Source organism: Leiobunum rupestre, chromosome 2 (assembly GCF_980474605.1).
Source record: "Leiobunum rupestre chromosome 2, qqLeiRupe1.1.hap1, whole genome shotgun sequence".
Lineage (NCBI taxonomy): Eukaryota > Metazoa > Arthropoda > Arachnida > Opiliones > Sclerosomatidae > Leiobunum > Leiobunum rupestre.
The window spans coordinates 5,004,367-5,032,212 of record NC_143385.1 but is presented as its reverse complement, the minus strand read 5'-3'; the positions used below and the strand labels follow the sequence as shown (position 1 = coordinate 5,032,212).

General features: G+C 36.6%; 1 protein-coding gene across 1 annotated transcript in view; it reads left to right on the top strand.

Annotated features, from left to right (window-relative positions):
* Positions 1–23,036, top strand: part of LOC149955573 (cholesterol 7-desaturase nvd 1-like) — a 38,839-nt gene extending 15,803 nt beyond the window's left edge. The window contains exons 3-7 of the mRNA XM_090166695.1: positions 17,281–17,472; positions 18,343–18,521; positions 18,893–19,132; positions 20,433–20,606; positions 22,858–23,036. Coding sequence (XP_090022821.1) covers positions 17,281–17,472; positions 18,343–18,521; positions 18,893–19,132; positions 20,433–20,606; positions 22,858–23,022 — 950 coding nt within the window. The 3' untranslated portion in view covers positions 23,023–23,036. The remainder of the gene's footprint in view (positions 1–17,280; positions 17,473–18,342; positions 18,522–18,892; positions 19,133–20,432; positions 20,607–22,857) is intronic.
* The last annotated feature ends 4,810 nt before the right edge of the window (positions 23,037–27,846 follow it).

The following is a 27,846-nucleotide window of genomic DNA, read 5'->3' as shown; positions in this document are numbered from 1 at the left end:
TACCGAAAAATAAAACGGTAAAGAATACGGGTGAAAAGCAAAACTCGCTTACTTTCAATACGCGAAATATACCGAAAAATAAAACGGTAAAGAATACGGGTGAAAAGCAAAACTCGCTTACTTTCAATACGCGAAATATACCGAAAAATAAAACGGTAAAGAATACGGGTGAAAAGCAAAACTCGCTAACTTTCAATGCGCGAAAGAATACCGAAAAATAAAACGGTAAAGAATACGGGTGAAAAGCAAAACTCGCTTACTTTCAATACGCGAAATATACCGAAAAATAAAACGGTAAAGAATACGGGTGAAAAGCAAAACTCGCTAACTTTCAATGCGCGAAAGAATACCGAAAAATAAAACGGTAAAGAATACGGGTGAAAAGCAAAACTCGCTTACTTTCAATACGCGAAATATACCGAAAAATAAAACGGTAAAGAATACGGGTGAAAAGCAAAACTCGCTAACTTTCAATGCGCGAAAGAATACCGAAAAATAAAACGGTAAAGAATACGGGTGAAAAGCAAAACTCGCTAACTTTCAATGCGCCAAAGAATACCGAAAAATAAAACGGTAAAGAATACGGGTGAAAAGCAAAACTCGCTTACTTTCAATACGCGAAATATACCGAAAAATAAAACGGTAAAGAATACGGGTGAAAAGCAAAACTCGCTAACTTTCAATGCGCGAAAGAATACCGAAAAATAAAACGGTAAAGAATACGGGTGAAAAGCAAAACTCGCTAACTTTCAATGCGCGAAAGAATACCGAAAAATAAAACGGTAAAGAATACGGGTGAAAAGCAAAACTCGCTAACTTTCAATGCGCGAAAGAATACCGAAAAATAAAACGGTAAAGAATACGGGTGAAAAGCAAAACTCGCTAACTTTCAATGCGCGAAAGAATAACGAAAAATAAAACGGTAAAGAATACGGGTGAAAAGCAAAACTCGCTTACTTTCAATACGCGAAATATACCGAAAAATAAAACGGTAAAGAATACGGGTGAAAAGCAAAACTCGCTAACTTTCAATGCGCGAAAGAATACCGAAAAATAAAACGGTAAAGAATACGGGTGAAAAGCAAAACTCGCTTACTTTCAATACGCGAAATATACCGAAAAATAAAACGGTAAAGAATACGGGTGAAAAGCAAAACTCGCTAACTTTCAATGCGCGAAAGAATACCGAAAAATAAAACGGTAAAGAATACGGGTGAAAAGCAAAACTCGCTAACTTTCAATGCGCGAAAGAATACCGAAAAATAAAACGGTAAAGAATACGGGTGAAAAGCAAAACTCGCTAAATTTCAATGCGCGAAAGAATACCGAAAAATAAAACGGTAAAGAATACGGGTGAAAAGCAAAACTCGCTAACTTTCAATGCGCGAAAGAATACCGAAAAATAAAACGGTAAAGAATACGGGTGAAAAGCAAAACTCGCTAACTTTCAATGCGCGAAAGAATACCGAAAAATAAAACGGTAAAGAATACGGGTGAAAAGCAAAACTCGCTAACTTTCAATGCGCGAAAGAATACCGAAAAATAAAACGGTAAAGAATACGGGTGAAAAGCAAAACTCGCTTACTTTCAATACGCGAAATATACCGAAAAATAAAACGGTAAAGAATACGGGTGAAAAGCAAAACTCGCTAACTTTCAATGCGCGAAAGAATACCGAAAAATAAAACGGTAAAGAATACGGGTGAAAAGCAAAACTCGCTAACTTTCAATGCGCGAAAGAATACCGAAAAATAAAACGGTTAAGAATACGGGTGAAAAGCAAAACTCGCTAACTTTCAATGCGCGAAAGAATACCGAAAAATAAAACGGTAAAGAATACGGGTGAAAAGCAAAACTCGCTTACTTTCAATACGCGAAATATACCGAAAAATAAAACGGTAAAGAATACGGGTGAAAAGCAAAACTCGCTAACTTTCAATGCGCGAAAGAATACCGAAAAATAAAACGGTAAAGAATACGGGTGAAAAGCAAAACTCGCTTACTTTCAATACGCGAAATATACCGAAAAATAAAACGGTAAAGAATACGGGTGAAAAGCAAAACTCGCTAACTTTCAATGCGCGAAAGAATACCGAAAAATAAAACGGTAAAGAATACGGGTGAAAAGCAAAACTCGCTAACTTTCAATGCGCCAAAGAATACCGAAAAATAAAACGGTAAAGAATACGGGTGAAAAGCAAAACTCGCTAACTTTCAATGCGCGAAAGAATACCGAAAAATAAAACGGTAAAGAATACGGGTGAAAAGCAAAACTCGCTAACTTTCAATGCGCGAAAGAATACCGAAAAATAAAACGGTAAAGAATACGGGTGAAAAGCAAAACTCGCTAACTTTCAATGCGCGAAAGAATACCGAAAAATAAAACGGTAAAGAATACGGGTGAAAAGCAAAACTCGCTTACTTTCAATACGCGAAATATACCGAAAAATAAAACGGTAAAGAATACGGGTGAAAAGCAAAACTCGCTAACTTTCAATGCGCGAAAGAATACCGAAAAATAAAACGGTAAAGAATACGGGTGAAAAGCAAAACTCGCTTACTTTCAATACGCGAAATATACCGAAAAATAAAACGGTAAAGAATACGGGTGAAAAGCAAAACTCGCTAACTTTCAATGCGCGAAAGAATACCGAAAAATAAAACGGTAAAGAATACGGGTGAAAAGCAAAACTCGCTAACTTTCAATGCGCGAAAGAATACCGAAAAATAAAACGGTAAAGAATACGGGTGAAAAGCAAAACTCGCTAACTTTCAATGCACGAAAGAATACCGAAAAATAAAACGGTAAAGAATACGGGTGAAAAGCAAAACTCGCTAACTTTCAATGCGCGAAAGAATACCGAAAAATAAAACGGTAAAGAATACGGGTGAAAAGCAAAACTCGCTTACTTTCAATACGCGAAATATACCGAAAAATAAAACGGTAAAGAATACGGGTGAAAAGCAAAACTCGCTAACTTTCAATGCGCCAAAGAATACCGAAAAATAAAACGGTAAAGAATACGGGTGAAAAGCAAAACTCGCTAACTTTCAATGCGCGAAAGAATACCGAAAAATAAAACGGTAAAGAATACGGGTGAAAAGCAAAACTCGCTAACTTTCAATGCGCGAAAGAATACCGAAAAATAAAACGGTAAAGAATACGGGTGAAAAGCAAAACTCGCTAACTTTCAATGCGCGAAAGAATACCAAAAAATAAAACGGTAAAGAATACGGGTGAAAAGCAAAACTCGCTAACTTTCAATGCGCGAAAGAATACCGAAAAATAAAACGGTAAAGAATACGGGTGAAAAGCAAAACTCGCTTACTTTCAATACGCGAAATATACCGAAAAATAAAACGGTAAAGAATACGGGTGAAAAGCAAAACTCGCTAACTTTCAATGCGCGAAAGAATACCGAAAAATAAAACGGTAAAGAATACGGGTGAAAAGCAAAACTCGCAAACTTTCAATGCGCGAAAGAATACCGAAAAATAAAACTGTTAAGAATACGGGTGAAAAGCAAAACTCGCTAACTTTCAATGCGCGAAAGAATACCGAAAAATAAAACGGTAAAGAATACGGGTGAAAAGCAAAACTCGCTTACTTTCAATACGCGAAATATACCGAAAAATAAAACGGTAAAGAATACGGGTGAAAAGCAAAACTCGCTAACTTTCAATGCGCGAAAGAATACCGAAAAATAAAACGGTAAAGAATACGGGTGAAAAGCAAAACTCGCTTACTTTCAATACGCGAAATATACCGAAAAATAAAACGGTAAAGAATACGGGTGAAAAGCAAAACTCGCTAACTTTCAATGCGCGAAAGAATACCGAAAAATAAAACGGTAAAGAATACGGGTGAAAAGCAAAACTCGCTAACTTTCAATGCGCCAAAGAATACCGAAAAATAAAACGGTAAAGAATACGGGTGAAAAGCAAAACTCGCTAACTTTCAATGCGCGAAAGAATACCGAAAAATAAAACGGTAAAGAATACGGGTGAAAAGCAAAACTCGCTTACTTTCAATACGCGAAATATACCGAAAAATAAAACGGTAAAGAATACGGGTGAAAAGCAAAACTCGCTAACTTTCAATGCGCGAAAGAATACCGAAAAATAAAACGGTAAAGAATACGGGTGAAAAGCAAAACTCGCTAACTTTCAATGCGCGAAAGAATACCGAAAAATAAAACGGTAAAGAATACGGGTGAAAAGCAAAACTCGCTTACTTTCAATACGCGAAATATACCGAAAAATAAAACGGTAAAGAATACGGGTGAAAAGCAAAACTCGCTAACTTTCAATGCGCGAAAGAATACCGAAAAATAAAACGGTAAAGAATACGGGTGAAAAGCAAAACTCGCTTACTTTCAATACGCGAAATATACCGAAAAATAAAACGGTAAAGAATACGGGTGAAAAGCAAAACTCGCTAACTTTCAATGCGCGAAAGAATACCGAAAAATAAAACGGTAAAGAATACGGGTGAAAAGCAAAACTCGCTTACTTTCAATACGCGAAATATACCGAAAAATAAAACGGTAAAGAATACGGGTGAAAAGCAAAACTCGCTAACTTTCAATGCGCGAAAGAATACCGAAAAATAAAACGGTAAAGAATACGGGTGAAAAGCAAAACTCGCTAACTTTCAATGCGCCAAAGAATACCGAAAAATAAAACGGTAAAGAATACGGGTGAAAAGCAAAACTCGCTAACTTTCAATGCGCGAAAGAATACCGAAAAATAAAACGGTAAAGAATACGGGTGAAAAGCAAAACTCGCTTACTTTCAATACGCGAAATATACCGAAAAATAAAACGGTAAAGAATACGGGTGAAAAGCAAAACTCGCTAACTTTCAATGCGCGAAAGAATACCGAAAAATAAAACGGTAAAGAATACGGGTGAAAAGCAAAACTCGCTAACTTTCAATGCGCGAAAGAATACCGAAAAATAAAACGGTAAAGAATACGGGTGAAAAGCAAAACTCGCTTACTTTCAATACGCGAAATATACCGAAAAATAAAACGGTAAAGAATACGGGTGAAAAGCAAAACTCGCTAACTTTCAATGCGCGAAAGAATACCGAAAAATAAAACGGTAAAGAATACGGGTGAAAAGCAAAACTCGCTTACTTTCAATACGCGAAATATACCGAAAAATAAAACGGTAAAGAATACGGGTGAAAAGCAAAACTCGCTAACTTTCAATGCGCGAAAGAATACCGAAAAATAAAACGGTAAAGAATACGGGTGAAAAGCAAAACTCGCTAACTTTCAATGCGCGAAAGAATACCGAAAAATAAAACGGTAAAGAATACGGGTGAAAAGCAAAACTCGCTTACTTTCAATACGCGAAATATACCGAAAAATAAAACGGTAAAGAATACGGGTGAAAAGCAAAACTCGCTAACTTTCAATGCGCGAAAGAATACCGAAAAATAAAACGGTAAAGAATACGGGTGAAAAGCAAAACTCGCTAACTTTCAATGCGCGAAAGAATACCGAAAAATAAAACGGTAAAGAATACGGGTGAAAAGCAAAACTCGCTTACTTTCAATACGCGAAAGAATACCGAAAAATAAAACGGTAAAGAATACGGGTGAAAAGCAAAACTCGCTAACTTTCAATGCGCGAAAGAATACCGAAAAATAAAACGGTAAAGAATACGGGTGAAAAGCAAAACTCGCTAACTTTCAATGCGCGAAAGAATACCGAAAAATAAAACGGTAAAGAATACGGGTGAAAAGCAAAACTCGCTAACTTTCAATGCGCGAAAGAATACCGAAAAATAAAACGGTAAAGAATACGGGTGAAAAGCAAAACTCGCTAACTTTCAATGCGCGAAAGAATACCGAAAAATAAAACGGTAAAGAATACGGGTGAAAAGCAAAACTCGCTAACTTTCAATATGCGAAAGAATACCGAAAAATAAAACGGTAAAGAATACGGGTGAAAAGCAAAACTCGCTAACTTTCAATGCGCGAAAGAATACCGAAAAATAAAACGGTAAAGAATACGGGTGAAAAGCAAAACTCGCTAACTTTCAATGCGCGAAAGAATACCGAAAAATAAAACGGTAAAGAATACGGGTGAAAAGCAAAACTCGCTAACTTTCAATGCGCGAAAGAATACCGAAAAATAAAACGGTAAAGAATACGGGTGAAAAGCAAAACTCGCTAACTTTCAATGCGCGAAAGAATACCGAAAAATAAAACGGTAAAGAATACGGGTGAAAAGCAAAACTCGCTAACTTTCAATGCGCGAAAGAATACCGAAAAATAAAACGGTAAAGAATACGGGTGAAAAGCAAAACTCGCTAACTTTCAATGCGCGAAAGAATACCGAAAAATAAAACGGTAAAGAATACGGGTGAAAAGCAAAACTCGCTAACTTTCAATGCGCGAAAGAATACCGAAAAATAAAACGGTAAAGAATACGGGTGAAAAGCAAAACTCGCTAACTTTCAATGCGCGAAAGAATACCGAAAAATAAAACGGTAAAGAATACGGGTGAAAAGTAAAACTCGCTTACTTTCAATACGCGAAATATACCGAAAAATAAAACGGTAAAGAATACGGGTGAAAAGCAAAACTCGCTAACTTTCAATGCGCGAAAGAATACCGAAAAATAAAACGGTAAAGAATACGGGTGAAAAGCAAAACTCGCTAACTTTCAATGCGCGAAAGAATACCGAAAAATAAAACGGTAAAGAATACGGGTGAAAAGCAAAACTCGCTTACTTTCAATACGCGAAAGAATACCGAAAAATAAAACGGTAAAGAATACGGGTGAAAAGCAAAACTCGCTAACTTTCAATGCGCGAAAGAATACCGAAAAATAAAACGGTAAAGAATACGGGTGAAAAGCAAAACTCGCTAACTTTCAATGCGCGAAAGAATACCGAAAAATAAAACGGTAAAGAATACGGGTGAAAAGCAAAACTCGCTAACTTTCAATGCGCGAAAGAATACCGAAAAATAAAACGGTAAAGAATACGGGTGAAAAGCAAAACTCGCTAACTTTCAATGCGCGAAAGAATACCGAAAAATAAAACGGTAAAGAATACGGGTGAAAAGCAAAACTCGCTAACTTTCAATGCGCGAAAGAATACCGAAAAATAAAACGGTAAAGAATACGGGTGAAAAGCAAAACTCGCTAACTTTCAATGCGCGAAAGAATACCGAAAAATAAAACGGTAAAGAATACGGGTGAAAAGCAAAACTCGCTTACTTTCAATACGCGAAAGAATACCGAAAAATAAAACGGTAAAGAATACGGGTGAAAAGCAAAACTCGCTAACTTTCAATGCGCGAAAGAATACCGAAAAATAAAACGGTAAAGAATACGGGTGAAAAGCAAAACTCGCTAACTTTCAATGCGCGAAAGAATACCGAAAAATAAAACGGTAAAGAATACGGGTGAAAAGCAAAACTCGCTTACTTTCAATACGCGAAAGAATACCGAAAAATAAAACGGTAAAGAATACTGGTGAAAAGCAAAACTCGCTAACTTTCAATGCGCGAAAGAATACCGAAAAATAAAACGGTAAAGAATACGGGTGAAAAGCAAAACTCGCTAACTTTCAATGCGCGAAAGAATACCGAAAAATAAAACGGTAAAGAATACGGGTGAAAAGCAAAACTCGCTAACTTTCAATGCGCGAAAGAATACCGAAAAATAAAACGGTAAAGAATACGGGTGAAAAGCAAAACTCGCTAACTTTCAATGCGCGAAAGAATACCGAAAAATAAAACGGTAAAGAATACGGGTGAAAAGCAAAACTCGCTAACTTTCAATGCGCGAAAGAATACCGAAAAATAAAACGGTAAAGAATACGGGTGAAAAGCAAAACTCGCTAACTTTCAATGCGCGAAAGAATACCGAAAAATAAAACGGTAAAGAATACGGGTGAAAAGCAAAACTCGCTAACTTTCAATGCGCGAAAGAATACCGAAAAATAAAACGGTAAAGAATACGGGTGAAAAGCAAAACTAGCTAACTTTCAATGCGCGAAAGAATACCGAAAAATAAAACGGTAAAGAATACGGGTGAAAAGCAAAACTCGCTAACTTTCAATGCGCGAAAGAATACCGAAAAATAAAACGGTAAAGAATACGGGTGAAAAGCAAAACTCGCTAACTTTCAATGCGCGAAAGAATACCGAAAAATAAAACGGTAAAGAATACGGGTGAAAAGCAAAACTCGCTAACTTTCAATGCGCGAAAGAATACCGAAAAATAAAACGGTAAAGAATACGGGTGAAAAGCAAAACTCGCTAACTTTCAATGCGCGAAAGAATACCGAAAAATAATACGGTAAAGAATACGGGTGAAAAGCAAAACTCGCTAACTTTCAATGCGCGAAAGAATACCGAAAAATAAAACGGTAAAGAATACGGGTGAAAAGCAAAACTCGCTAACTTTCAATGCGCGAAAGAATACCGAAAAATAAAACGGTAAAGAATACGGGTGAAAAGCAAAACTCGCTAACTTTCAATGCGCGAAAGAATACCGAAAAATAAAACGGTAAAGAATACGGGTGAAAAGCAAAACTCGCTAACTTTCAATGCGCGAAAGAATACCGAAAAATAAAACGGTAAAGAATACGGGTGAAAAGCAAAACTCGCTAACTTTCAATGCGCGAAAGAATACCGAAAAATAAAACGGTAAAGAATACGGGTGAAAAGCAAAACTCGCTAACTTTCAATGCGCGAAAGAATACCGAAAAATAAAACGGTAAAGAATACGGGTGAAAAGCAAAACTCGCTAACTTTCAATGCGCGAAAGAATACCGAAAAATAAAACGGTAAAGAATACGGGTGAAAAGCAAAACTCGCTAACTTTCAATGCGCGAAAGAATACCGAAAAATAAAACGGTAAAGAATACGGGTGAAAAGCAAAACTCGCTAACTTTCAATGCGCGAAAAAATACCGAAAAATAAAACGGTAAAGAATACGGGTGAAAAGCAAAACTCGCTAACTTTCAATGCGCGAAAGAATACCGAAAAATAATACGGTAAAGAATACGGGTGAAAAGCAAAACTCGCTAACTTTCAATGCGCGAAAGAATACCGAAAAATAAAACGGTAAAGAATACGGGTGAAAAGCAAAACTCGCTAACTTTCAATGCGCGAAAGAATACCGAAAAATAAAACGGTAAAGAATACGGGTGAAAAGCAAAACTCGCTAACTTTCAATGCGCGAAAGAATACCGAAAAATAAAACGGTAAAGAATACGGGTGAAAAGCAAAACTCGCTTACTTTCAATACGCGAAATATACCGAAAAATAAAACGGTAAAGAATACGGGTGAAAAGCAAAACTCGCTAACTTTCAATGCGCGAAAGAATACCGAAAAATAAAACGGTAAAGAATACGGGTGAAAAGCAAAACTCGCTTACTTTCAATACGCGAAATATACCGAAAAATAAAACGGTAAAGAATACGGGTGAAAAGCAAAACTCGCTAACTTTCAATGCGCGAAAGAATACCGAAAAATAAAACGGTAAAGAATACGGGTGAAAAGCAAAACTCGCTAACTTTCAATGCGCGAAAGAATACCGAAAAATAATACGGTAAAGAATACGGGTGAAAAGCAAAACTCGCTAACTTTCAATGCGCGAAAGAATACCGAAAAATAAAACGGTAAAGAATACGGGTGAAAAGCAAAACTCGCTTACTTTCAATACGCGAAATATACCGAAAAATAAAACGGTAAAGAGTACGGGTGAAAAGCAAAACTCGCTAACTTTCAATCATGGACTAATTAACTACAGGGACACTCTGGTAGGTGGAAAATGTAAAAAGAACAAATAATGACGCCACCTAGTGGCGCTCGCGTGCATAACCGGAAATGCTTGTATAGGTACTGATACAAAGTCAAGACGGGGGGAGGTGAATTTTTTTTCTGCGGGTAACATTATGTCCATCCGTCCCTTAGCATCATGTTTGTTTTCTTTTGCTGGTTTTCTAATTTAAATATAGTTCTTAGACCGTAAAGGCAAATTTTTCGAATCACACACACGAATTAATTTTCGGTGAATCTTCAGTTTCTTGTGGGAACTTTGGCCCTCAAATTTGTTATGGTAAGCATCATAATTTCAAATTAACTATTAGTACCAAGGCTTAACCGTTTCGCTTTAATGTTTTTTTATATAGATAGTCCAGAATCAGGTCTGGAAAATGCATTATCTCCTCTAATGTTTAGTTCTCATTTTTGACAATTAATGTCTTACAGAACGTTAATTATAATAGTACTTATAAATACCTACAAATAAGCTTATTTAAAGGCAATAAAAACACTTAAGAGCTTACAAAGCGGCTTCCAACGGAAAAAAATTCAAATCACGACACATCAACAGTTCATAATATTTTCGGATAGATGGCGATATTTCGAGAATTTAGTTTCCTGTTGATGAAGTTTGTATCACAAGCAGAAAAATATTTACATGGCAGCGCGAAAAGCAAAACTCGAAAGAATACCGAAAAAGAATACGGTACGCGAAAAGAAAAACTCTAAAGAATACCGAAAAATAATAAGGTAAAGAATACGGGCGAAAAGCAAAACACGCTAACTTTCAATGCGCGAAAGAATACCGAAAAATAATACGGTAAAGAATACGGGTGAAAATCAAAACTCGCTAACTTTCAATACACGAAAGAATACCGAAAAATAATACGGTAAAGAATACGGGTGAAAAGCAAAACTCGCTAACTTTCAATGCGCGAAAGAATACCGAAAAATAAAACGGTAAAGAATACGGGTGAAAAGCAAAACTCGCTAACTTTCAATGCGCGAAAGAATACCGAAAAATAAAACGGTAAAGAATACGGGTGAAAAGCAAAACTCGCTTACTTTCAATACGCGAAATATACCGAAAAATAAAACGGTAAAGAATACGGGTGAAAAGCAAAACTCGCTAACTTTCAATGCGCGAAAGAATACCGAAAAATAAAACGGTAAAGAATACGGGTGAAAAGCAAAACTCGCTTACTTTCAATACGCGAAATATACCGAAAAATAAACGGTAAAGAATACGGGTGAAAAGCAAAACTCGCTAACTTTCAATGCGCGAAAGAATACCGAAAAATAAAACGGTAAAGAATACGGGTGAAAAGCAAAACTCGCTAACTTTCAATGCGCGAAAGAATACCGAAAAATAATACGGTAAAGAATACGGGTGAAAAGCAAAACTCGCTAACTTTCAATGCGCGAAAGAATACCGAAAAATAATACGGTAAAGAATACGGGTGAAAAGCAAAACTCGCTAACTTTCAATGCGCGAAAGAATACCGAAAAATAAAACGGTAAAGAATACGGGTGAAAAGCAAAACTCGCTAACTTTCAATGCGCGAAAGAATACCGAAAAATAAAACGGTAAAGAATACGGGTGAAAAGCAAAACTCGCTAACTTTCAATGCGCGAAAGAATACCGAAAAATAAAACGGTAAAGAATACGGGTGAAAAGCAAAACTCGCTAACTTTCAATGCGCGAAAGAATACCGAAAAATAAAACGGTAAAGAATACGGGTGAAAAGCAAAACTCGCTAACTTTCAATGCGCGAAAGAATACCGAAAAATAAAACGGTAAAGAATACGGGTGAAAAGCAAAACTCGCTAACTTTCAATGCGCGAAAGAATACCGAAAAATAAAACGGTAAAGAATACGGGTGAAAAGCAAAACTCGCTTACTTTCAATACGCGAAATATACCGAAAAATAAAACGGTAAAGAATACGGGTGAAAAGCAAAACTCGCTAACTTTCAATGCGCGAAAGAATACCGAAAAATAAAACGGTAAAGAATACGGGTGAAAAGCAAAACTCGCTTACTTTCAATACGCGAAATATACCGAAAAATAAAACGGTAAAGAATACGGGTGAAAAGCAAAACTCGCTAACTTTCAATGCGCGAAAGAATACCGAAAAATAAAACGGTAAAGAATACGGGTGAAAAGCAAAACTCGCTAACTTTCAATGCGCGAAAGAATACCGAAAAATAATACGGTAAAGAATACGGGTGAAAAGCAAAACTCACTAACTTTCAATGCGCGAAAGAATACCGAAAAATAATACGGTAAAGAATACGGGTGAAAAGCAAAACTCGCTTACTTTCAATGCGCGAAAGAATACCGAAAAATAAAACGGTAAAGAGTACGGGTGAAAAGCAAAACTCGCTAACTTTCAATGCGCGAAAGAATACCGAAAAATAAAACGGTAAAGAATACGGGTGAAAAGCAAAACTCGCTAACTTTCAATGCGCGAAAGAATACCGAAAAATAAAACGGTAAAGAATACGGGTGAAAAGCAAAACTCGCTTACTTTCAATACGCGAAATATACCGAAAAATAAAACGGTAAAGAATACGGGTGAAAAGCAAAACTCGCTAACTTTCAATGCGCGAAAGAATACCGAAAAATAAAACGGTAAAGAATACGGGTGAAAAGCAAAACTCGCTTACTTTCAATACGCGAAATATACCGAAAAATAAAACGGTAAAGAATACGGGTGAAAAGCAAAACTCGCTAACTTTCAATGCGCGAAAGAATACCGAAAAATAAAACGGTAAAGAATACGGGTGAAAAGCAAAACTCGCTAACTTTCAATGCGCGAAAGAATACCGAAAAATAAAACGGTAAAGAATACGGGTGAAAAGCAAAACTCGCTAACTTTCAATGCGCGAAAGAATACCGAAAAATAAAACGGTAAAGAATACGGGTGAAAAGCAAAACTCGCTAACTTTCAATGCGCGAAAGAATACCGAAAAATAAAACGGTAAAGAATACGGGTGAAAAGCAAAACTCGCTTACTTTCAATACGCGAAATATACCGAAAAATAAAACGGTAAAGAATACGGGTGAAAAGCAAAACTCGCTAACTTTCAATGCGCGAAAGAATACCGAAAAATAAAACGGTAAAGAATACGGGTGAAAAGCAAAACTCGCTTACTTTCAATACGCGAAATATACCGAAAAATAAAACGGTAAAGAATACGGGTGAAAAGCAAAACTCGCTAACTTTCAATGCGCGAAAGAATACCGAAAAATAAAACGGTAAAGAATACGGGTGAAAAGCAAAACTCGCTAACTTTCAATGCGCGAAAGAATACCGAAAAATAATACGGTAAAGAATACGGGTGAAAAGCAAAACTCACTAACTTTCAATGCGCGAAAGAATACCGAAAAATAATACGGTAAAGAATACGGGTGAAAAGCAAAACTCGCTTACTTTCAATGCGCGAAAGAATACCGAAAAATAAAACGGTAAAGAGTACGGGTGAAAAGCAAAACTCGCTAACTTTCAATGCGCGAAAGAATACCGAAAAATAAAACGGTAAAGAATACGGGTGAAAAGCAAAACTCGCTAACTTTCAATGCGCGAAAGAATACCGAAAAATAAAACGGTAAAGAATACGGGTGAAAAGCAAAACTCGCTTACTTTCAATACGCGAAATATACCGAAAAATAAAACGGTAAAGAATACGGGTGAAAAGCAAAACTCGCTAACTTTCAATGCGCGAAAGAATACCGAAAAATAAAACGGTAAAGAATACGGGTGAAAAGCAAAACTCGCTTACTTTCAATACGCGAAATATACCGAAAAATAAAACGGTAAAGAATACGGGTGAAAAGCAAAACTCGCTAACTTTCAATGCGCGAAAGAATACCGAAAAATAAAACGGTAAAGAATACGGGTGAAAAGCAAAACTCGCTAACTTTCAATGCGCGAAAGAATACCGAAAAATAATACGGTAAAGAATACGGGTGAAAAGCAAAACTCGCTAACTTTCAATGCGCGAAAGAATACCGAAAAATAAAACGGTAAAGAATACGGGTGAAAAGCAAAACTCGCTTACTTTCAATACGCGAAATATACCGAAAAATAAAACGGTAAAGAATACGGGTGAAAAGCAAAACTCGCTAACTTTCAATGCGCGAAAGAATACCGAAAAATAAAACGGTAAAGAATACGGGTGAAAAGCAAAACTCGCTTACTTTCAATACGCGAAATATACCGAAAAATAAAACGGTAAAGAATACGGGTGAAAAGCAAAACTCGCTAACTTTCAATGCGCGAAAGAATACCGAAAAATAAAACGGTAAAGAATACGGGTGAAAAGCAAAACTCGCTAACTTTCAATGCGCGAAAGAATACCGAAAAATAATACGGTAAAGAATACGGGTGAAAAGCAAAACTCGCTAACTTTCAATGCGCGAAAGAATACCGAAAAATAAAACGGTAAAGAATACGGGTGAAAAGCAAAACTCGCTTACTTTCAATACGCGAAATATACCGAAAAATAAAACGGTAAAGAGTACGGGTGAAAAGCAAAACTCGCTAACTTTCAATCATGGACTAATTAACTACAGGGACACTCTGGTAGGTGGAAAATGTAAAAAGAACAAATAATGACGCCACCTAGTGGCGCTCGCGTGCATAACCGGAAATGCTTGTATAGGTACTGATACAAAGTCAAGACGGGGGGAGGTGAATTTTTTTTCTGCGGGTAACATTATGTCCATCCGTCCCTTAGCATCATGTTTGTTTTCTTTTGCTGGTTTTCTAATTTAAATATAGTTCTTAGACCGTAAAGGCAAATTTTTCGAATCACACACACGAATTAATTTTCGGTGAATCTTCAGTTTCTTGTGGGAACTTTGGCCCTCAAATTTGTTATGGTAAGCATCATAATTTCAAATTAACTATTAGTACCAAGGCTTAACCGTTTCGCTTTAATGTTTTTTTATATAGATAGTCCAGAATCAGGTCTGGAAAATGCATTATCTCCTCTAATGTTTAGTTCTCATTTTTGACAATTAATGTCTTACAGAACGTTAATTATAATAGTACTTATAAATACCTACAAATAAGCTTATTTAAAGGCAATAAAAACACTTAAGAGCTTACAAAGCGGCTTCCAACGGAAAAAAAATTCAAATCACGACACATCAACAGTTCATAATATTTTCGGATAGATGGCGATATTTCGAGAATTTAGTTTCCTGTTGATGAAGTTTGTATCACAAGCAGAAAAATATTTACATGGCAGCGCGAAAAGCAAAACTCGAAAGAATACCGAAAAAGAATACGGTACGCGAAAAGAAAAACTCTAAAGAATACCGAAAAATAATAAGGTAAAGAATACGGGCGAAAAGCAAAACACGCTAACTTTCAATGCGCGAAAGAATACCGAAAAATAATACGGTAAAGAATACGGGTGAAAATCAAAACTCGCTAACTTTCAATACACGAAAGAATACCGAAAAATAATACGGTAAAGAATACGGGCGAAAAGCAAAAATTTTCAATACGCGAAAGAATACCGAAATATAATACGGTACGCGAAAAGCAAAACTCGCTAACTTTCAATACGCAAAAGAATACCGAAAAATAATACGGAAAAGAATACGGGCGAAAAGCAAAACACGACAACTTTCAATACGCGAAATAATACCGAACAATAATACGGTAAAGAATACGGGCGAAAAGCAAAAATTTTCAATACGTGAAAGAATACCGAAAAATAATACGGCAAAGAATACGGGCGAAAAGCAAAAATTTTCAATACGCGAAAGAATACCGAAAAATAATACGGTACGCGAAAAGCAAAACTCGCTAACTTTCCTGAAGCGGTTTTCCCCGCTAACTTTGCTAACTTTGGAGCCTTTATAATTGTTGGCCGGAGACTAATTAGCGGCTGCGGAAGGCGAAAACGTAGGGAACAACCGTAACGGGTTCAAGAGAGAGCAAGAGACCGAGAGCGAGGGAGGAGTAAAGTTAGGGGACGGTCGTCGATCGGTCCACCTAAGCCACAAACACACAAACACACAAACATTGAGGATTTTATATAAGACTAGCCGAAAAGCCCGCCCTACGGGCAGGCCCTCAGCTAGTTGTGTATTTCGAGATGCATTAATAATCACATAAAGTTATTTGTGGTATAAGTCAAAACCTCGTATCTTTCTCGTCCCAAAAATCTATAGTAGAACCACCCCATGGTACCTTTTCCCCATAGTCAATCCACCGCATTACCACCCCTCCCATTTTTTCCCATGCGAGAATTACCGTGGTACCCTTTCCCCCACTAAGGCACCCATTCCCCTTTTCCCATGCGTGAATTACCATGATACCCTTTTCCCCACTAAGGCACCCCTTCCCCTTTTTCCCATGCGAGAACTACCGTGGTATCCTTTTCCCCACTAAGACACCCCTTCCCCTTTTCCCCACTAAGACACTCCTTCCCCTTTTCGTCATGCGAGAATTTCTGTGGTACTATTTCCCCACTAAGGCAATCCTTCCCCTTGTCCCCATGCGAGATTTACCGTGGTACCCTTTCCCACACTAAGGCACTCCTTTCTCCTTTTCCCCACTAAGGCACCCCTCCCCCCCTTTCCCATGCGATAATTACCGTGGTACCCTTTTCCCCACTAAGGCACCCCTTCCCCTTTTTCCCATGCGAGAATATCCGTAGTACCCTTTTCCTTACTAAGACACCCCTTCCCATTTTTCCCAAGCGAGAATTTCCATGGTACCCATTTCCCCACTAAGGCACCCCTTCCCCTTTTCCCGTGCGAGAATTACCGTGGTACCCTTTTCCCCACTAAGGCACCCCTTCCCCCTTTTCCCATGCGAGAATTACCGTGGTATCCTTTTCCCCACTAAGACACCCCTTCCCCTTTTCCCATGCGAGCATTACCATGGTACCCTTTTCCCCATGCGAGAATTACCGTGGTACCCTTTTCCCCACTAAGACACCCCTTCCCCTTTTTCCCATGCGAGCATTACCATGGTATCCTTTTCCCCACTGAGGCACCCCTTCCCTTTTTCCCTATGTGATAATTACTATGGTACCCTTTTCCCCACTAAGGCACTCCTTCCCCTTTTTCCCATGCGAGAATAACCGGGGTACTCTTTTTCCCCGCAAAAATCACAAAAAAAACTCGCCTTTTTCCCTCGTCCCAAACTCCCCAGATTTGCAATGGCAGATTTCCCATTGACCCGCGGGCCGCTCTGTCTATAATCGAACCACCTCAGTAACGAAGTGAAAGGCAGTCTCGGTTTCCCTCTGTTTCGCGGGTCGCTTTTGTAGATATGTGATACGAAAAGAGAACGGGATATGGTTGTCCGCAATTCCCCAGTCCGATCCGCAGACCGCACCGTCAGCGGCGCCTCGCTTTTCAGGGGCGAGGGAGAAAACTGAAGGGCGAAAACCGCCGGGCGAAAAGGCCTTAGGTTTTTTTATATAGATAGATTTGAGTGTTCCATTCCCCCGACAGGACAAGACCTGGCCGTTTTTCGTGGAAGGAACGGGACTGCGTATGTACTTGACGGCTATTGTCCTCACCTAGGAGCCCACATCGCTGTAGGCGGGGGCAGCATCGGCGACAAATGCATTGAGTGTCCATTTCATGGCTGGATATTCGACGGTGCTACTGGCGTCTGCGTCTCCATTCCGTACACCGAAAAAAGTAAGTCCCAAATAAACACAAAGACTTCGCGGAAATCAAAATGGCACTTTTTACACAGACTTTACATGAACACACCCATTTCCGAGTTCTAATTTATTAACATTAAGTAATGTAATTTTTGAAGTCTTAAATTAGTGTTAATTCTATAGACTTAGTTTATATCGAACGTTATATAATGTTGAAAATGTTGGATGCAAACGACAAAGACTAGCCCTACTTCGTTCTTCAGTCTCTTTGAAATTGTTAATAATCAAGTCTTACGAGTGTTTTAGACTTTTATGTTTGAAAAATTTAGTTTCATTAAACTGGAATACATAAACGCGTAAACCCTTATTAGGCCAGTATCCTTTACAATTATTTTAAAACGTAATGGTTAAACAAGCCCATCATATAGGCAGTCCCCATCCTAAGCAAATACAGAAAATATAAATATGGTTCTATAATGTAATTTTTCTATATATGGTGATTTAGCGAAACCAAACCAACGAGTAACTTATATCTCACTGTAAATTTACCCTTTAAATAGTTTCTGATTTAAAATCAAGTTTTTAGAAAAACTCAAAATATTCAGTTTTTTTAAATAAGAAGATCTCGAGCCACATACCCAAATTTATAATAGTTAGGGAAATATATATTAAATAAAGATTCCGAATGCACTGCACTTCTTCGATAAAAGTAGTCCCAAATTAAAGCGGTAGTGAACCGACTAAAGCATTAGAAATCGCTACAAAAGGATGCATTGAGATAGAAACATTCGGTGCTTTCCGACAGGATGGATCACCACATTACTGCTTATGGCTTAGGAACTGTAGCACTCATAAAATCCTTCTTATTAGAGCAGAATTCTTCACCCCATCTTTTCTTTCGCAGTTCCTTCCGGCGCAAAAATTAAATCATGGCCAACTCGGGAAAAATTTAATTTCATTTTCATTTGGTATCACTCTGATGGTTTGGAGCCGTCTTGGGAGTTACCTCAGGTTGATGAAATGGATTCCAAGCAATGGAAGGATACACATTCAGCTGAAAACACCACATTTTGTCATATACAGGTAAATCCATCTAAGAATATCTTTATTTGTAAAAAAACGTAATAAACATTGATTCTTACATTGGTCGATCAAGCAATTTTAACTGAAAACCCTAAAAAACATTTAAATAATTTTTTTGGTCAATTTCAGAAAATCTAACAATTTTTCACTAACAAGTGTTTCAATAAAATGTGGTAGGCCATAATCAGAAAATTTACAATTGCAAATATTTATTTTGTGATTGCCTTGACTTTGCATTATAAGATCATAAATGACAACGTCTTTCTACCTTAAATACTTGTTGAGAAAAATTGGCTGATCGAGCAATTTAAAACAGCCGTAAACATTTTCACCTTTGTAAATAAAATTAACAGTATAGGGACAAATTGCAGGATATCATGGAAAACAATTCCGATTTTGCCCATTTCACAAGAATACACTCTAGGGCCCTTGGGAAAACGCTAAAGAAACCAAGTGATTTATGGGGTTGTTTCGTTCACGATTACGAATTGAGCCAGAGATTCGAAAGTGGCCCTGAAAACTCTCACATTTGCGTGGTCGAAAACAAAGCAAAGACGATGTTTATGAACATCAAATTGTCTTTTCTATCCGCGGATCTTACAATTCGTCATGTAAGTGAAAAACATTTCACCATTTAACAAGTTTGTTTTAGAAATTCTTTAAAAATTGTTACCCCCTTGTAACAATGGGGATAAATTACATATGTATATATTCGTCCGACTAGTATTAGCCTTGAAATCGAAAACATTTCATTTGAAATTAACTCTTTTTAGCAAATGATATAATAAAAATTCAATACCTTTTGCATCCAACGTCTGGCAAATTCACTGCAAAGTATTATTGCAGTGAACCCTTCGTAAAACTGAAACTTTACACTCCCCTTTTTGCGTTTCGTTATTTCCGAATGGTCCCTTCCACGTTTCATTGGCTCTGTCTAAAAATTAATTTCTGACAGTTGACTTAGAATGAAATACAATACAGATATAAGAAGAATATTATTAAAATCTAGGCGTTCACTGACTCTTCGTAACGAATCAGTGTTTTCTATTCACTAGCTCTATTCGAAAGTCAACCTTATAGGGAGCCCATTGTTGCTCTTGAGGACATTCCTCGCGCTTCACTGATTGAAAATTCGGAATAACTTGTTCCGCGTTGGGCTGGAAAATGTTTCTAAGCCATTGTTTGAAGGGGAATTTCATTCCAGTCCTTTTTTATCCCCTTTTTCCGAAATAATGCTGAAGTTAAAGGTAAAAGAAAGTGTAGGAAGCTTGGTCTTTGAAAGCCTAGTAACGGATAGGGCCATGCCTGCCCGAGGACTTACTTGGACAGTTGCAAATTATGTAATCGTAGGTCCTACTTACTTAAAAGCGCGTGACTCTGGCCCCAAATGAGCAGGCCGACGAGCGCGTTTTTCCATTGGGCCCTGAAGATTTTACCTCAATCCCTCCATCTCCGCACAGCGCTGGTCACGGTGCCACTACTCGCCTAAGCCTCGCGACTCGGTCGTCTAAATAAGGGTTTAATGGCTTAGGCCTGGCCCCTGGGGTATATTAACCTCACATTATAGTTAATATGTTTTTATTTTTTATTTATCGATTTCAAGACTATTCAAACGATGAAAAAATTTGCGAATAAGTAGATTAGTCCATTATGAAAAGGGATAAAAAAGCTTAACCTTAAACAAATTTTTAGAAAATTAAAAACTTACAAATAGCTCGTACCGATAGGTCTTCGAGCAAACAAAAAGACACGAAACTCGGACCAAAGAGATCTTCGAGTAAAAAACGAATTAAAGACTATTCAACAGATTCTTGAATTGAAACTATACATATTTTGTATTCATACTCATCATAATGCAACTGTATGATAATTTTTGGTGCCATTAAAATGACCTAATTTTAATTATTTCAGATTGGTCCAGCTTTAATTTTCATAACAATGAACAACCCACTTTTTAAAATTGCTCTTTTAAATTATCTAACACCTGAAGGTCCGTACCAACAGAAAGTGACTCAAACGTTCTTTTGCAATTGGAAAATACCGAGTCTACTTGGAAAAATGTATATGTATTTGGTCGACATTCAGGTAATTCTTGCGAATTCAGCGTAAGAGCTGGCGTAGGCTATGTTGTTCGACTCTCCATCGAAGGATATCGCGAATCAATTTCATTTCCGGAAACTGGGAAACGTATTGAATGACGTCGAAGGTCAAAGCGTCTTGACTCTTTTGTGATAAAAATCCAAATTCCAAATTATAACTAACTTGCTGGGGTGAGACAAAAGACGGGCTACAGCCCGTTAAATGACCTGATCCACAAGTGTACAACACAAACCGTATACACAATTCAAATTCACAAGTCAATAAAAACAGAGTGTAATACACTTTAATGAAAGACGCTTGTTGCAATTAAAGTTTAATACACTAAAATAAATCCATCTAGTAAAATTAAAAATTAATTAACTAAAATAAAATCAACTTACAAGGAGACTACCCGAGGTGTTACACACCGATTTTGTTCAAACTCGGGGGATTCATGTAACTTGAAAAATCCTACAGGGATTTTATGCAATGGGTAAAGGTTTTGCCATGTCGACGAAAAATGTTTTTGACAACATAAAATAACGTGGGATTTTGACCGATTTCACTGTGAAAAAATTTAAACTCGGTTAAAATCCCATGTTATTTTCAATGGGAAAATTTCCATTTTAAGTTGTCAAAAACATTTTTCCTTGCCATGGCAAAACCGTTGCCCATTGAATAAAATCCCTGTAGGATTTTTCAAGTTACATGAATGTCTACCAATGCCCCGAGTTTGAACAAAATCGGCGCGTAACAACTCGGGTAGTCTCCTTGTTAGTACACTTAAAGTTCAATACACTAAACCCAAATACGATGTCTACAATTAAAATTTAATAAGTACTAAATTGAAATCCGCTTAGTACAATTAGCTTTACTCACTTTGACGAAATCCGCTCAGTACAGTTAAAGTTTAATCTCCTAAAACAAAATCCACTCAGTGAAAATAAAGTGTAACACAATAAAAGAAAATAAGCATAGTACAATTAAAGGTTATTACACTTAAACGAAATTCACACAGTACAATTAAAGTTAAATGCACTAAATCGCAATAATAATAATCCAAAACGAAATCCACACAGTACAATTAAAGTTTATTGCACTAAATCGCAATAACAATAATCTAAAACGAAATACGCTGATTAAAATTAAAGTTTTATACACTGAAACAAAATACACTGTTTGCAATTTAAGTTCTATACCCTTAAATGAAATCTGCTTGGCTGAATTAGAGTTTAAAATACTGAAACGCAATCTTTAAGCTTTAAGCGTGGAACATACATACGTAAAAATTTCAGGGAAACGTAAACTGAAAACGTAAAATCTGACGTATCCGTTTCTGTTTCATGTTTAGACACTCACATCGAAACGTTGATTACATTTTCGGTCATTTGAAATCGTAAATACCCTCGAGTAAAATCTTTGAAAACTTGCGTTCAAAAATACGTGTCACTAACGATTTGTAAAGAAGCGCGAACACCTATTGGCTGATTGACACCGTAAAATATTTTACGGCGGAAAAAGTTAAAGGGAATATAACCTCATGTATTTAGTGTGGAACACCAACGTTTGCAGTTCTGGCCGCTCTTGCCTTTGGCTTTAGAAATGTTTGGCACCGCTGTACAGGTTAATTTGAAAAATTGAAGGGTCTTCTGTAAAGATTGCTTTACAGATTATATTCCCTTTAAAAAAAATTCAGTTCGCTTTTCCGTTGTGATTCCGTTGTACTTTACGTAAAAATATTAACGCTTTCGTTTTCAGTTTGCGTTTCGGTGATATTTCTACGTGAGTTTCACGCTTAAGAAGAAATGCACTAACAAGGAGACGACCCCCGTGTTTCTTATCGATTTTGGTTAAACTTAAGGACTTAAGTAACTTGAAAGAAAATGTCTTTAAAATCGTTTACCACCAATATTACGTTACTTTCAATTGGGAGAAATAAAGCATTTTGTTGAACTACGAAAAATATTATTTCTGATAACTAATTATATTGCGCAAGGATATTATAAATTCTTGATGAAACAAATAAGTGTTAAAAAGTCATTAGAGCAGACACTATCATGAAAAATATTAACGTCAGAAGAAAACGAAGTGCCAAACCAACGTTAATTAAACTAAATTCGAAATTGTAGATCAAGTCGTGAAACGAAACAAAATTGATAATAGAGATGTAAATAACGATTTAAAAATTCATAAAATAAGTTTTTATTAAATATATAAATATGTTCAGGTTTATTAACAAATTGTAAAATCTTTTCAGTACGACAGAGATAGTATAGTTTGGAATAACAAGAGATTTTTGAGCAAACCTCTACTTTTGAAGGAAGAAGGCTCAGTTGCGAAACACCGAAGATGGTATTCTCAGTTTTACACGGAAAGTAGCCCGACCATGAAATCGGTTTGGGAAAAACGAATTGATTGGTAGACCTTCTACGAACTCCTTCACCGTTTTTAATAAAATTTAATTCTAAAATAGTTCTTGTGTCAGTTATTATTATATGTAATATAGTATTATATAATATAATATTAATTTGAACATGTTTAATGAGCTTATCAACAGAACAAATATACCTTCCAGTTTATACACAACAAATAGAAAAATATTTAGAAATTAATATATGCAGCAATATCAAAATATTTAGAAATTAATATACGCAAACAATTTCAAAATATCTAGAAATTAATATACGCAAACAATTTCAAAATATTTAAACATACATAACTAACTTAAAAGAAACAAATAAATTTTGACCCTTCAATTTTTTCAGCTTTAAAATATCTTCGTATTTGCAATAGAAAATATCCAATTGGAATCTCGTATGCTTCGAAAATGTAATCTTTAGCCTCGTTTCTTTAGAGTACGTAAAATTTGAGAGATGGTGTTAAACCGTTATTAAAGAACAAGGTTGGAGAGGTAAAAAAGACCAACAACGTTTGGGGAAACTAAAATATATTTATTTATTAAGTTAAACCGGTACGCGGTACTTCAGCCGATTGGCTTTAAAGGCGAAGTACCGCGTATCGGTTTAACTTAATAAATACATCTATTTTAGTTTCTCTAAACGTTGTTGGTCTTTTTTACCTCTCCAACCGTGTTCATTGTTCACTTTCGAACAACGGTGGTTCTCGTTTTCTTAAATCGTTGTTGTTTGAGTTACAAATATTTTTTTCGTTTTTAGCGAATAGTTCTATTGATTCCCAGGCCCGTGGACAGGATTTTTCAGATGAGGGGACCCAGTGAATTCCTGAGTGGACACCCTTAAAAGTCAATTTCTTTCCTAAGACCTATAAAAATAAGCTTAAAGGTGCACACGGGTCACAATGGCGTTTGACATTGCAACACATGGTTTAAAAAGATATAAATTAAATTTATTTAAAACGTATATTTATCGAAGTTGAATTTCCAATGGTCTATATTTCTTTGTGTTTTTACCACAAATTTATCCATACTTGGACTTAAAATTAATTTATTTATGCGAATCGATAGCGAATCTAAAATGGTGTAAACTAAGAACAAATTGAGAATGTTCTATTGTACTGAGCCATAGAACGCCATTACACGGAGGGAATGAAGTGAAATAAGCCGCAGTTAAAAAAAATAAACGACGACATCGTACAATAGGAAATAGACTACAGTACTACGGGAATTTAACATTATAGGGAAAACAATATTTGTACTTGATTACGTGCCATATTATTGTTTCTTCTACAACTAAAACTTTCAACTTCAAATGGTGGAAGTGTACTAATATAGTAAGCAAGTTACACGAAAGTAAATTATATAGTTTGGGAAGTTGGACTTTGTGATATATTGTAAAATCATATTGTTTAATTTCATAGATGGCGCCACTCTCCCGGTAATAAATCCCTTACCGCTAGAGAGCGCTCGCCTATCAATAAAGTTAGTAATTTATCTCTCGTACCCGATGCTTGAAGCTCTTACAACTCGCCTAAACATATTTAAGTTATAGTTAGCCCTGAAGTTTAAACTAAAAGAAGATAACTGACTTATAACTATATATAATATGTGAATAGGATATTTTTTATTGATTTGGTTAAACTTGCGTTGATATTTTTCTAGGGGCACAATGATATTTTGGAGGGGGCACTATGGGGCACTCTCAGAATTTTTTGAGGGGATACAAATTATTTTTGAGGGGGGCGGTCCCATCAGGCCACCTCGATAGCTACGGGCCTGTTGATTCCAAGTATAAGTGGTTGAGTAAATAGTCTTGGTAATAAGCCAGGTTTCTAAGGATTTGAGTGTGAGCGGGTTCAAGGAATTTGTATTCCACGTTTTCGATTTTAGATAGTAATTACTTTCGAAAGCATATCGAAAGCATATCGAAAGTACAAAGCTTTGATCGTACTGGGCTGAGGTAAAGCGTTTTAAAGCAGTTAACCGAGTTGAGTTTCTTGGCTAGACGGAGTGTTCTTCTACATCACTTGTTTTCTAAAGTCTTTGTATTGATTGTATTGTTTGTTTGAACTAAAAACTTATTCTACGGTACACAAAATAGTGTTATGCTTATAATTTAATTTAGAAATGGTTAAGCAAAAGCTATTTTATATAGTAAGAACTTGTTTTTGTTCACAACGTAATATCTAAATGAAAATTGACCTTTAACGATGAAACAATTGTTTTAAGAAAGTTCGAGAATACACTCCATTCTATTTTTTTCTGAAAATTACGAAATAAAAATTTCCTTGCTTAATAAAATACCTGATAATCTTTGAAAACAATAAAGTGGTCGATCCCTTTGAGACACCCTGTATACAGTGGAATTTTGTTTGCTACGATAATAAAAATAATCTTTAAACCCTAAAAAAGTGGAAATTTTAGCAATATTTTGGTAATCTACACGCACTTTTAGGCTGCTATAAATAACTTAACTTGAATCACGAACAAAACCTTTGGCCGCCAGAGCATCTATACTCAGAGAATCTCAAAACGGTTCCAACTAGATACAAAGCACGTGTATAATATTTGTTTGGAAATCTTTCTGATATCGGAAACTGTGGCGCTACCAGTGGCTCAGTCTTTCCTAACAACAGCGCTATCTAGATGTTGATCCGGTCGTTTATTCGCCCAAGACGTTAGTACCAATCAAAATTATTCAAATAGTAGATAGAAAAATTTAAGCTGATCCTTACCGACGAAAGTGGTTACTTTAAAATAAAGAAAATGTTTATTAAATATCTTCCCTTTGAAATTATGAATGGTACAAAAAGCATTTTAGTTACAAATTCTTTTGACTGTTCTCTATTTTCATGGCACCAATCGCCATGAAATGATAAAACTTCATTTTTAAATAGGCCTAGTTCAAATTTAAAAACTGGTTTAAAAATCATTAAAGTTTAGGGAAACCTAAGATTGAGTGGTTATCACTTTCGCCCCGCAGCAAGATTAGCCGGGTTCGATCCCAGCCATAGAGATAGAGGCACTATTGTATCTGGCGAAGTTGACCGCGAGTGCCGACCCCCTTTTCGCCAATGTAGGAAGCCATGAGATGGGCAGATTACGTGGCGCCATCGATGCGTGGTGTAATGAAATACATTATGCCTTTTGGAAAATCAACTGTCATTTGATGTAAACAAAAGAAGGATAGATGGCGATGCAAATTTTGCCCATCTCCGCTTTCATACATGCGCGGGGGGGATGAATTTTCCTGGTCAAAAACAGGGGTGCCTTAACGCGGCAGTCTTCCCTCTATTTCTTTTCTATCTCTATGATCCCAGCTTGTGGCATTGGGTGAATACTCGGAAATAATCCTTCCGTGTAGAGTTTGCAAGTTCTCTCAACATTGGTAATAGGGGTTTTCCGAAAGTAATTCAGTTTCCCATTTCCCTTAAAACTTGTAGAGGTTAACGGTAATAATAAGTATAGTGAGCTGTTGGTTCGCGTGGTGTGAAGGGCTTTCCACCACCCTCCTACGCAATTTAACCCAGCCACCTGAATTAAAGCAATAAAAGTCCCTAGATGACTTGGGCCTTGGGTGATGCCTCGGGTATTTGCAGACATGGGCAAAATCGGTAGTGATTTTTAGAAATGCATTCTCCCTCAAGAGTGAGTGGAACCAAATAAAAATCTTCACTCTTTCCCACATTCGCTTTTCGACACTCGCCTAGCTGAGAATAATCGCAAACAATTCAAAACATAAAAATGTTACAAAATATTTGATACGAGGCTGTTTTTCACAAAATTTTGTCAAAAGAAAGCATTTAACAATAAATATTTAATTTTTTTGTTTATACACATTCCCCGAAGGTGAAGATCCTTTAACGGGGTAACGACATTAAATGTCAATTTTTAAACCCTCCCAGTTTTAGCAGATGGCGCCAATAGTCTTGATCATTGAAATTTCAATCTACCCAAAAACCGCGAAAAATATTATTTGACATTTTATGGTTGTAGTCCAATATTCAACTTTAACCAACTTAATCCAATTTAACAACAAATTGCATTGATCTAGTAAATACAGTTATTGTAGGAGTTAAACTAATAGTTAATTAAGGGATCTTTGTTTTAAGGTAATAACAAAAACATTTAATAACATTTAAATACCAATTGTCCCCAAAATTATACATCAATACTTCACAAAGCGATACGTTCTATAACGCAAACTACTGCCGATAGCGACGAAGCTTTTAATGACCAAAAATGTTGGATGAAGACTTCTATAGCGGTAAACCCGTGGTTTTTACGAATAATTCTACTTATCAGTTCGGGGGACGAAAGCTCTGGCCACGGACTGTGGTTCATTGTGCTGTTCCCCACCAGCTATTACATGGTGAAGTCGAACTTCCCGCTAATACTGTTCAACGGTTAATGAAACGGCGGCTGAGATGGTGACGAACATCGTCAAATTATAATTGTTCACGACGCGACGGACATAACTCCGAAAAGCCTTTACCACGCGTAAAATATGGCGAGAGCTAGTTCTGAGCAGGTGGAGTTACTTCAGGTGACTCTGTCGATGGTCCTACCACGCCTCTCACGTGCACTGGTTCACCACATATTTTTGGTCTTGGTCAATGTCCGCTCGGGTACCTTTTACGCATAAAAATGTTTTAAACTCTTTGGAATTTACGAAAATCCTTATTAAGCCCGGAGCGTTCCTTTTACACTGTAGTAATCAACGCTAGAGGGCCAGGTTTCCCCCCTCCCCTCAAACGTTCAACATACATATGTTCGATACAATACACTAACATAGTTCTTCATTTAACAAGACCGTGGTTTTAAAACTAT